We start from the raw sequence: 12,999 nt of genomic DNA on the forward strand, positions 1-12,999 counted from the left end.
AGGGTAGAGGCCATTGTTGTACAAAGGCAATCAACCACGAGTTACCACCACATCCCAGCATCAATTGAGAAATTCACAACAACAAACAAACTCAGGGAGCAGCAACTCCTAGAAGGAATTTGGAGAGAATAGAACCATCATCAAACTCTGATGGAAGAATAAAATGGTTCCACCACTGTGAGAAGTAGTATGATACTTTTCAAAAAGTTTTGGACAAAAATACCCTGTGACACAGAAATTATATATATGTATATGTATGTATATATATATATATATATAATTTACAATAACAAAGAGTTGGAGAAACCTAAATATGCCCATAGTGGAAGAATAGACAACCTGAACATTTGATAAGTATTTAATTTGCTACAAATTAAATCACATTTCAAGTCAGAATATTGTAATGGATTACTTTGCTTAATTTAACTGTGGGCAAAATTTAAATGATGGCTTTTAAAAATTTAATATATTAGCAAAATCACTCAAGATATTTCTTGAATATTAACATTATTACAAAGCAACTTTTCAAGGACTTAAGCAAAAATTAGAGTTGTGAAAAAATTAGATGGTGCCCAAGTACAGGTAAAATATTGTCTGGGGTCTTCAAAGCTTGTTTCCAAACACAGCGCCATCTAAGTGAGATGTCAGCTAAGTATACACAAAAGAAGCACGCCCACATCAGTCACTGAAGGCTTGATTGTCTAAGTCGAAGGAGTGAAAAGTATCAGAGCCTAAATTGTGAGAATCTGGTTTGCCAAAGGCTATGGATGACAGTGGGAGCCCGAGAATATATTTGTGAGACCGACACAGGAAATAAGCCTCCCGTGAGCCCCTCTAGCTGTAACAGAGGGACGGAAGGAAAGTGGTTACTTAATAGTGTATTGGAGAGATAACTATAGAAGATCAAAATGATAAACCGAAATTGAATGGTTATAACCTTGTCAGTCGACGTCCCACCACCACCCGCCCCTCCAGTACATATTATCTCTGATCTGGTTTTCAACATTTTCTGTATTTCAGTTTGTTTGTTTGTATTGGGGGTTTATCTCAGATGCCTTATGTCATTGGGGGGTCACTCTTCAATTCGTATTATGTTTTTATGTTTTTCAGTCTATGAAACGCAGGATTGATGAACCTACATATCCATCCAGCAGAATAAGGGTTTATGGGGGGTACAGTGGTGGGTGGGAGCAAAATGGAGCTGATGTCGAGGATCTCAGGAAGGAAAAGGATGTTTTAAAACTGCTTGTGGTAGCAATTGTACTATACTGGTTAAAGTGATGGAATGATGGACTGATATATCTGTTTTAACTCCCAACAAAATGGTTTTAAAAAGTAAAACAAAGTAGCCATTTTCTGTAATTCTCAACCTAAAAAATACATTTGCACTTAAATATGTAATTTCTTTAAAGCGTGTGGATAGAATATTTCAAAAAACTTGAAGATATTTAACATGTCAAAAACAGCTGTGTTCATTTTATTCAGTCTTAATCTTAGAGAGTTTCAAGTTAGTAAATTATGACTAAATATACATTAAAGAAATTGCTGAAATGTTTGACATATTTTATATGTTTAAAATAAGTTTGTATTTAAGAAAAGTTAGAACATTTTTCTCTTTAATAACACTTAATTCCATACGTTATTATAGCTTTATTATCTAGAAACCTAGGTCATTTTACTGATTTATGTATATTAAAAAGAACCAAAACAATTGGTTTATTGAAATACAAGGGGGTAGCCCCCAAAACTGGATGAAAGGTGGAGCTTTCATGGTATGTATTTTTGCCACTAGGCAATCATCCAGCTACTTGCTCTGAGTTGGTGTATCCAGTGGTGTCACCTGGGAAGTCTCTCTCTGGTCACAGTGAATACAGTCGTAAAAGCAGTGTGCTCCAACCTAATTTTTTGTGATGGTCAATTTAAGAGAACAGCATGCAGCTGTGAAATTTTATTTCCTGCTCAGGAAAATTGTCACAGACACTGTTGTGGTGGTGAATACAGCTTATAAGGACAACAATATGGGGGGAAATCAAGTGTATGAGTGGTTTTCTCATTTCAAAAAAAGTAAGAAATTGATTGATCACTGTGGTAGTTATATAATCTGCTGTCAATTTGGGACTTGAGAGGATTACTAGTGAAGGGGTGGAGTCTAATTTATCCATCATATCGTAGTCAATGAGGCCTCTGTGTGGCCATGGACTTCTCCTGAGAATTCTGGGAATTCCTGGATTTTCATGTTGGACACAGGAGACAGACTCTCTCTGGGCTCACTCGCGTGGAGACTCTAGCGACAATGCTTACTCCCTGAATGACGCTCTACTGACGAGACACATGTCGCTATGCTGAGAGACCCCACACCCTAGGAACTGGAGAAGCCACATGGGGACCCCTGCCAGCGTTAACATGCTTACAATGCCACTAGATCCACAATACTCCCACCTACTGGCCTGGGATCTTCCTGCATTCGGGGACATTGCATGTGTCTCATGAGTCTGAAGGGGACTTTAAGGATTAGTATCAGACATATGGGCTAATGTCGGATTTATGGACTTAATCTGAACTAGGCTGGGCTGTTTTCTCAATATTCAGCTGCTCTTGTATAGAAAGCTCTGTCTTATACACGTATGAATTTGTTTCTCTTTTCAACCCAGACTAACACAGATAGCAAACCACATTGTGGACATCTCTCCCCTTCCGGAACAATAGAAAATGTCCACTCATAGTGCAGTTGGCATTCATTCTAGTTTGGTCTACCAGGTCAGCCTGTTAATCAAGCTTTCTATTTAGAGGTTCAGAAAAGACTGAGTAACTGGGTGTGACAAAAAAGGCCTGATTTATGGCAGAAAGGGGACTGCTTTGCCACCACCACCGCACACCTGCTCACGCAGCTCTCTCGGCGCACCCGTTTCTGGCAAAATAAAGCATGCTTCTCTTACCCACACACCTGACTGGCCTGACCTTGCTCTGTGCAACGTCTTTTTGTTTCTTCAAATGAAGAGGGACACGACAGGACAAGGATGTGAGGATGCAGAAGAGGTGAAGAGGGAGGTGCTGGCAGCCATCCAAATAGATGACTTTGAAGAATGTTTCCAATAATGGAATTGAAGATGAGACAAATGTATTAAGTGTAATGGAGAGTACTTTGAAGGTGATAGTTTTTTTAATTAAATACAATGTTTTTGGAAAAAAATTTCCATTTTGGGGTGTACCCCTGGTATAGTTAACATAGCATATAAGTCAATGTTGTAAACATATTAAAAAGATTTGTGCAGTCATCATCACAGCCAGTTTTATTGTGTTTTCCTCCTCCTTGTCATCATTGTCACTAGCTCCCTATTTCCCCTCAACCTCCTGTGCCATAACCTTAAGAAATTATCAGTCTAGTTACTGTCTCTATAGGTAATCTATCTTTAATTTCATATAAAGAAAAATGTACCAAAGAGGCAAACAGCAACAATAACAATATACAACACAGAAACACCTCCATCCAAAAGAGAACAGATTCCTATAATTGCATTAACATAACTGACCTGCCATAATTATGTCTATTGATTTCGTTTGGGGATTGGGAGGAGGAAATAAATGTGTTGGGTGCTACAACAATCTATATGCTGGATGTCTTCAGAGACATTTTTAAAATAAAATTTCAGTCACTAATCACAGTATCCCAAGTATATAAATGGTACTTGAATTACTTCTTATGTTTACCTTATCAAGTGAAAATGCTACAATTCAGCGATGACTTCTACACGCCAGTGTTGATGTTATTATGTAGGTGCTATTAAATCGATTCCAACTCAGAGCAACCTTATATACAACACAGCATTCCATTCCAGGTCCTGCCCATCCTCAGAATTGTTCCTAAGGTTAAGCCCATGGCTGCAACAACTGTGTCAGGGCATCCTGTCAGACTGATGTGCTGCTGCCCCTCTACTTTCCCAACCACGGTGTCTTCCATCAGGAACTGGTCTCTCCTGACATGTCCAAACACATAAGAGGAGTTCTTACCCGCCGTGCCCACAGCGCATCCTATCCCAATGGCTTCTAAGACAAATCTGTTTACTCTTTGGCCGACCGTAATCTTTCAAGATTCTTCACTAGCATCGTAATTGAAATGTCTCTTGTCACGATGAATGCAATACCATTAATCTTGAATCTATCATTCCTGACCTAAAAATGCGTAGGATTTTCTGATTCAAGTGGCCAATGCCCTTTCATTTCAGCTCACTAACACCTAGGCTAGTGATCTGTATGCATTATATTTCTGTTTTGATGACTTCTAACTCTCTGAGTTCTGATTATTAATAGATTTTTGAAGCTTTATTTTCCCTCCCATTTTGAGTTTGGTCCAATCAGTAAATGAAGGTCCTGAAGGCTTTACTCTGATGAACTTTGCTTCATTTGGGTCATTAGGGCCCAAACCACAGTTCCTTCATCATGTTTGAGTGCCTTCTGGCCTCAGAGGCTCATCTCCTATCGCTGACACTTTCTGCTTCTGTTCATTAGACTTTTGATAGCTCTCAAAGTTATAATGTCATCCATAAGGTTTTCAGTGGCTAATTCCCCTGAAGTGGATATCCTATTATATCCTCGGAGTCCGTTCCTATGCTGGAAACTCTTTGAAACCTGTTCACTTTGCCTGATTCTGTGGATATTTGAAATACCAGTGATAGAGATTTCTGCATCACAGCATTGAGTGTGCCAGCGACCACACTAAAACATGCTGATGGACATGTGCTGCAAACCTTAGAAATTACCAGAGTGACACTATCACATACTCACACACAAGTAGACACTAGGAGGACAGAACCTTTCTTTTGGTAGATTGTAGAAAGTGATTGGAGCAGTCAAGACAATGCAGAAATGGACAGTGTTTTGTTCTGCTATATGTCAGAGCAACGCAATGGCACCTAGGAACAGTAAAAGCAGACAACTATATATTTGCAAATCACACCCATTGGCAAGGATATTTACTTATATAATGAAATAATGTTAAAATAATGTGATGTAAGAGACACATTTTCTTCGTTTGGAAAATTAAACCTCTGAGTACATAACATCTTCATTCTTTGGGATTCGGGGGGTTTATTTTAAAAGGTGGCCTTGGTGAAATAATTAAAGGGGAGCTGTCTCATACTTCAAGGCAAGTCATTTTCAAATACGATGTCAATTTAAAATGAAGCTAGTGTATTGAAATTAAGAGCTAGGAAGTGTATCTGCCACAATAATCAAGACAGAAGAAGAAAACATTCTGAGTGTCTCCATCTGTTAATAACCGACCCAAATGAAGATTGTGTGACACGCTGTTCTTCTTCTCAAGTCAAAACATTCCTCGTGGATTCACACTGAGTGCTTGTGTGACACAGCCATTAAGCGTGTGCCCGTGTCCACGCGTTAGACCCACTGTCAGCTTCGTCAAAGAGAACATGGCAGATGGCTTCCGTAAACCCCTTCTTGGTGTGGAAAAGAAGAGCCGGAAGAAGAGGATCCTGCCTTAGAGAGTGCTGACCCGAGCACTCTCCAATAATTGCTTAATTTTGTGCCCCCTGCTCCAATTTAGTTCCTCACATTCCAGCCCTTTGTGTTTTTAAATCTCATTTAATGGAGGATGATATGAAAGACAAATTGAGACATTTAGGGAGAAAATAGTATTAGAAATATTAAATATACTAAACGGATTTGTTCTAATTCACTCTTGTAATGTTTACTTATTTTATAAGTGTTTAAAGCTTCATTAAACATATTATTCACAGAAAACCACAGAGGGTCACTGTGAGGCAGCATTGACTCAATGGTACTGAATAGTTTGGTGTCTAATATATGCAGTGACATTTTGTTATATATGCAAGCTGATTTTAGGGAAAACAATGTGATTTTTTTAATTAATAGGATTTTATCTACCATAGTTAAGTTTTACTACTAATGATGATTAGGCCCTGATGCAGACAGACTATAGCCCATGGAAAATCAAGTTGCTCATTTCATAGTTGCCCTTTGACAATGTTGTTATTTTATTTTGGAATTAGGAGCAGATATTCTGGGGGAAATGGGTGCCGTAGACTGTAGGTGTCTGAAACATGTTTGTTTATATATGAACGGCATAACATAATTCCCAATAGTAAATTTGGAAGAAACCCATCAATTATGGTTGATGCGAGTCACCCCCTATCCCACCTTATTATTCTATTGATTTTGTTTCCTAGTTCAATTTTGTCGGGAAATTGCTTGGTCCAAGAGGAAATTCCTTGAAGAGACTACAGGAAGAAACAGGGGCAAAAATGTCTATCCTAGGCAAAGGATCAATGAGAGATAAAGCCAAGGTAATAAACTTTGATTTTGATATCTGACATATACAAGCGGTTACCTGTAATGCTGATGGTCAAGTGTGTAAGCACATTTTAACTACTCCCCTGCCATTCCCTGCCTGTCTCCTCTGGGATACCCATGTCACACTCTGATGTTATCACCGTCCTCATAAAAGTTCATTATTGGCCTTTCCCCAGCACATAAAGTTCTGCGTTTTTATGCATTTTGTTGCTTTGTGTAAGTTACTAACAGATCTTTTTTTCCCTTCTGTATCCTCTACTGGGTGTTTCCTTGTGTGCTCATTTTCTTTAGTTCCCTAACTGAATCCCTTTTCTTCTATAATATCACCTACTCATGTCCATTGTCTCATGTCCTGATTGTATCTCTCTGCTCTATTTCATTTTTATCCTCTTACAGAAGGAATGTCAAATCCCTATCTACAAATGTAAATAGTTATAACTATTAGAAGACATTCATTCATAAATATTGTTTAAATTATTGAAAGGGGGTAGAAGTCTTATGTAGTACCAGTTGGTCAGGCCATACGTATGTTTTGATTTAATATGATACCAGATAAAATTATATATTTTCCTTAGAATTTTGTCCCTGAAGTATTATTGATCTGTCTTGCATAAAGGAATGTATAATGAGTCATGTCACTGAGCTAGTGGATAATCATGAAAACATACTTTTGTTATTGTAATGTGTCTATATTTGTACTCTAAGGACTTTATTCATTCACCACTGGTACAGTAGAGGCTTTCTCCCATGGAGCGGCTAGCAGGTTCCAAATGCTTACTTTGGGTCGCGGTCGTCCGCCGTGTAACCCACGTGTCACCAGTGCTTGTAGATGTGTTCTTACACTGACTGGGCCAACAGTCAACTCTCTGAGTTACACTAGGGGAAACTTTTGACAACTTAAAAAAATTTCAGGTAATCTTTGAATACTCAACTGTGCCTTTTCAGAAATAACTACCATCTTGCTAAGCCTTACTTCCTTTAGTTTCTTTGACAAAAAGAAGAAATGTTTGAAAGCTGGTAACACAGGCACCTACACATTACAAAAGGTGTGTTTTCCTGTTCTCACAAACCAGCTTAGATTTTCCTTGATGGATAAGGAGAAAATGACATACAATAACTCAAAATTGTATGTTCCAATATTGTTGACTAGTGTGTTTGCTATACTCATTTCTCATATTCTCACAACACAACCTTGTAGTGCATGCTTTTATACATTAATGCATTCTGCAAAATAAGGGTTCCGTCAGGCATCGTCTCACCAGCAATGTTTCATGAACCCCGAGAAGAGGCTAAAGCTCCTCATATCACATATTCAACAAAAAGCGCTAAATGCATGTCTTAGTCAGCGTTGCACCGAAATACTTTGCCTCTACTTAGTCTCTGCATATTTTAAAGGCAGATAGTTATATATTTTTCATCCCATATATTTGTGAATTTTCCCCTAGTCATAAGATTTTAATTGGGTTACTATTTACTTGGAAGCTTGAAAGATGAACACTTGAATATCTAGTGGGAAATGAATTTGATGCTATTAAAATTACATTAAATTTCATTTGCTGATATTACCTGTTACCTAAAGCCTGTATTTCATTGGTTAGTTTTCTGGTGGGAAGTGTGGTATGGCTATATTTTGTGTATTTTCAGATATTTTTCTTTTCAAGATAAAGCGAAATAAATATTTGAGCCTTTTGCTACAAATAAAGTGTCAGTCCATCTCACGGAGGGTATTTCTCGTTTTCACGGGCCTTTTCCATGTCAAGCATGATTTCTCTGTCCAGGGACTGACCTCTGCTCATAACACACTCAAAGTCTATGAAGTGAAGTCTAATCATCCCAGCTTCTAATTTTGATTTTTGGTTTCATTTATTCTTTTATTTTTAAAAAAGTTTATTGGCATATAATTCATGTGCCATTGCAATTCAGTGGCTTAAATGAATTTTTAATTATGTAATCATCACCGCAATAAATTTTATAACATTTTTTTAATTATTAGCTCCCCATCCCCCACAACCTGCCATGTCTATTTACTGTCTCTGCAGATGTACCTACCTTGAATGTCCTATAAAGAAAATGCCACTACCATCCTCCAAAACTCCAACAGCAACAAAATAAAAATCCTCCTTACATTATAAAGCAGAAAATAATAAAAGCTAGAACAAATTTTAAAAAGAAATCATTTGGGTATAATGCTTCCAAAATAGATGCATTTGTTATTACAGCAGCCCATGGTACTGTCAGCATTCTTCACCAGCACCGCTATTCGAATGCAGCCATTCTTCTTGGATCTTTCTAGTAACTGCTATCTACAAGAGCGGCAGTTCTAAACCATCAGTTACCCCTTCAGAGAAAGAGAAGGCTTTCTACTCCCATAAATGTTTACCGCCTTGGGAACGCACAGAAGCAGTTCTACTCTGTTCTAGAGAGTTTCCTGGAGTCCTGAACGAACTCAATTGCAGTGAGCTTGGATTTGGGTTTTGACTAATTGCGGTCTTTGGTGATAAGCCCTAATAGAATCTCCTTTCTAGGAAGTAGAAACATGAGTTATTTTTCTGTGTTGTACCTGTTGTGAAGTCACTACAGAAGGTGCGCCTTTCACGTGCCCTTTGAAAACCAAATCCACCGCGTGGAATTGATTCTGGGTCCGCAAGACCGTAGAGGACAGAGTACCACGGCCCCCACAGTTTACACGGCTGTATCTTCCCAGAAGCAGATTGCTGCCAGTGTGTTTGAACCTGCAACCTTTCAGTTATCAGGCAAACACTTACCACTGTGCTGCTTCACTTAGTCTACCTCATGATACAAACGTATTGAGAGAGTTGTGTGTGAAATAGCATCTCAGAGAGACTTGCTTCAGATATGCTTTGTGTTCAACATCACATTACATTTTATGAAGGGGAGGAAATAACAAATAGACAAAACCCAAGCCTCAGAAAGCTTGTAATTGAATGGAGCATGATGATATATTACACATTGTCTTTAAAAGAAATTTTACAACAATATATCATTTGTATTGGTATAGAAGCTAGCATACATAGTTGTCTTTGGTTTTTAAATTTTTATCAGAAACTGCTGGTTAAAAGGACAGCCCTGGTAGTTCAATCATTAAGTCCCCGGAGTCACCCAGCGACTCCACACGCGAAAGTCTTAGGGTGTCTGTTCCCATAAAGGTGACAACCTAGAACATCCTATTGATCAGTCTACTCTGTCGTATCAAATCAGTATGAGCCAAAATCGAATGGATGGCGCCCAACAAAAAAAACAATATGGAACATTTCAAATGAAATTTTTTTATTTGATAGTTTCATTTGTTCTTTTCGGTTTGGGTAGTAGTGGGAAGAGATTCCTTTAGTGCTTCGTCAATAAGCCATAATGTGAATAAATAAAAAATTGGAAGAAAAATCATATAAAAAATGAAAACATAGTAATGCAAAATTAACATCAGTAGCAAAATCCGACTTTACACCTAAGATTTCACTCCCATATTGCGAGACTATATTGCCTCGCATTTGTCCCCATACTGTCCAGGAATGCTCAAAATGATCCTAATTTTTAAATGGGAAGGATAAAAGGTAGTCTCAAAGAAACCTACAAAAGGATCTCTATTATATGGTTGTAATGTTTCTCAACACCTCAGGCACTTGTAGTATTTCTTTAAAGTCTAAGCCTTCCGGACACCATATGGTCGGCCTGTTCTAAAGAGCCAAGCAGCTGTCGGCTTCACCAGCCATTGCTCTCGAAGCAATCTTCAGGAGCCGCTTACTGTAGCTTCTGATAGTCTTACTATTTTTAGTCGCGCTGATGGCAAAGCCTGGTGAGGGAGAACAGAGGAGGCAGTGGTTACACAGGCTGATCTTTAAAAAGGGTTAAGAACAAATGTGGTATCCACTCCTACCCCTCAAATAAAAACATTAAAGATGGAAGAGAAATTCTGAATGCGACAGAACACGCAGATGCGTCTCCATGAGAAAGTAGCAGGCGAGCATGGAGGTAAAGCTATCAGAAATGTTTGCATATTCCTTACATGGAAATTGCAATGCTGTATATACGTGACGGTAAATAAACTATATTTTGCACTTTTACTAATAAGCCTGTTTAAAATGATGGAAGAGGTGGTTTTAAAGCATGTTAGTAATTTCATGTTAAAAGTAAAGTGCTTTTTGGTGGAGTTTTATTTAAATGTGCCATAATTCTCAAGGGAAGCTTTGCCCCTTTGATGTGCTAATATCAGGTGCTGTTTCTATTTTGTAATATATCTCCTGTACTTGGTAATGGCCACTTCAGTGAACCTTTTCTGATTTCATGGCATGACTGATTTTCATCAACAACCAAAAATCAAGCAAAACACTTCAAAGCAATGTGACTGCCGGATGGGCAAGTGAGTGTGTGAATCCTGCAGCCGTTACCAGTGTCTCATTTTGCTTCTGGGCTTTGCCCAACATCAAACAGCACAGCAGTCTCTCAAATCCTGGAGGGATGTACCTGTGCTGCTGCTTGTCAATCAGGCTGTAATTGGTTACATAAACTCCTGTTTCAACTGTTTAATATCCTGGGCACCAAAGCAATTTGTAATCTTACAAAATCAGACCTCAGTCATTCTCAGTTTATTTTCGCTCTACCCCGCATCAACTGCACAGTAAATAAAAAATAGTTCCAACTTATAGTGACCGTACGTGACATGAACTGGCCTTTGGGGTTCCCAAGGGTATAAGTTATAGGGGAGCAGAAGGTCTCATCTTTCTCCCACAGAGTGGCCAGTGGGTTCACACATCTAAAGTGGCAGTGAGCAGCCTCACACATAACCTATTGCACCGCAAGTGATACAGCTAAGTACAATAGTTCACTGCATGAAGGCCAAGGAACACTTCATTAATACAAGATAGGTGAGGGTTTGTGCACTACATTCATTTTTTTCCCTGATCTAAATTTTGAGGAACAAGAATAACACACTAAAGATTCCCATCTGAACAGTGGCAAATATATTTTGAATCAGAGTGTAAAAAATCAAACACAGTCTGGTGTCAGTTCAAATTCATGATGTGTTTTGTAAAATAAGATGCTTTAGATGTGTTGAACAACCATGTTTAAATATCAAGAAATAGCATTTACTGATTTTTTTAGCTCTATCTTGTTTAATAAAGTTTTGTGTCACTTGGCAAAAATACATAGATTCTAGCTCAGTCACTGATATCAGGTCCACACGGATTCATAGCAACCCTGTCTAGGACAGGGCAGAACAGTCCCAGGGGATTTCAGAGACTTACTATTTAGGGGAGTTTAAAACTCAGTCTTTATCCAGAAGAGTGGCTTGTGGTTTTGAACTGCTGACCTTGTGGTTAGCAGCCCAACATGTAACTACCTGTATTAACTAGCCAAAATATTGGGACAATATTGTGTTTCACCTAATGTGCCTATCAAGGCATTGTAGGGGTTAAGTAGGAACATAGTGTATAATACTGTCTATGTGCCATATTAATACACTATAACTATATACTACTGTATGCATAGGTTAATATATAATCTGAATTTCCTACAAGTGAAGCCTCTGGGCTAACAGCACATTCGGTGAATAAGGAGGCTATTGTGTAAGACATCAAACTAACAGTGACTTACTGTCTATGCACTGTTTAGCTCTAAGGACTACAATGCTTTCCTTATTTTATTTCTATAAACTAAATTTAGTCAACTTTGTAAATGTTTTCTTATTTTTGAACTGATGCATTTAGAAGTTTATTTTAAAATTTTACTTTTCTTTCACATTCTAAACTCTTACATAAAGATTTAGGTAGGCAATATCACACACAAGTTAAAAAGAGGGTCAGAATCACCCACGTCGGGGTGCTTAACTTGCTCATCTCACGGTGTCCCCTGGAAGAGCTTCGGGCAGACAGCCCTCCAGTGATGAGCTACCTATGGCTCACAGCAATGATACGACCCTTCCGGGAATGCTAGCACACCCTGCTGAGGCTCTTTGGTGGAGGTGTTGGTTTCCTTCAGAAATATTTCCAGAGCTGTTTGCCTAATTTGCTTTTTGTTTCCTCATATATGTTTTTATATCCGGCAAACACTGCCTCAGCATTTCTTTGCATCAGTAGAAAGCACTCAGAGTCAGGATCCATCACTGTTGACCCTCTTCAGCAACCTGTCAAGGTCTAGTGAGGATTTCGTTGGCCCTTAAAGTTAGCACCTGTTCTCCTCCAGTTATTTCCTTTCCTTTGCCTCTTCTTCAGTTATTCCATCTGGCTATAGCTCTAGCAATTCTTTATGTGTTGCTCACCTCAGGAAGGTTTTCACTGCTTTCGTCTTCTATGCTTCTGTTTAGTTTGTGGCTTACCATGTCAGCAATAGTCCTCTTCATCCTTGAAATATTATCAGACTTTTCGCATCCTTCTGTGGGCCGTTCATGCACCCTTTGGTCACATCATTTTAAACCAAAACCAGGCTCTTCATTCAGTAGTAAAAACAGTCATCCTTCCAAATTCCAAGACATCAGTGTCATTCAAGTGTCATTTGTTTCAGAATGACCTGGAAAAAGGTCTTCATATAATAGGCCTTGAAGGTTGCAATAGCACTTGGTCCACTGGCTAGACTAGAGAGGTGATGATGCTTAATGAGAAGAACATATTTTGATGTCACGATGGAGCTCACCAATAAAAGGAGGTGTCCTGGAACATT

The 12,999-nt window shown here is 38.5% G+C and overlaps 1 protein-coding gene across 2 annotated transcripts in view; it reads left to right on the plus strand.

Annotated features, from left to right (window-relative positions):
- Window positions 1-12,999, plus strand: part of KHDRBS2 (KH RNA binding domain containing, signal transduction associated 2) — a 646,447-nt gene that overhangs the window by 214,489 nt on the left and 418,959 nt on the right. For both annotated transcript variants that reach the window (XM_075554046.1, XM_075554047.1), the window contains exon 3: window positions 6,204-6,320. In XM_075554046.1, the coding sequence (XP_075410161.1) occupies window positions 6,204-6,320 (117 nt within the window). The remainder of the gene's footprint in view (window positions 1-6,203; window positions 6,321-12,999) is intronic.

Source organism: Tenrec ecaudatus, chromosome 7, assembly GCF_050624435.1.
Source record: "Tenrec ecaudatus isolate mTenEca1 chromosome 7, mTenEca1.hap1, whole genome shotgun sequence".
NCBI classification, from domain to species: Eukaryota; Metazoa; Chordata; class Mammalia; order Afrosoricida; family Tenrecidae; genus Tenrec; species Tenrec ecaudatus.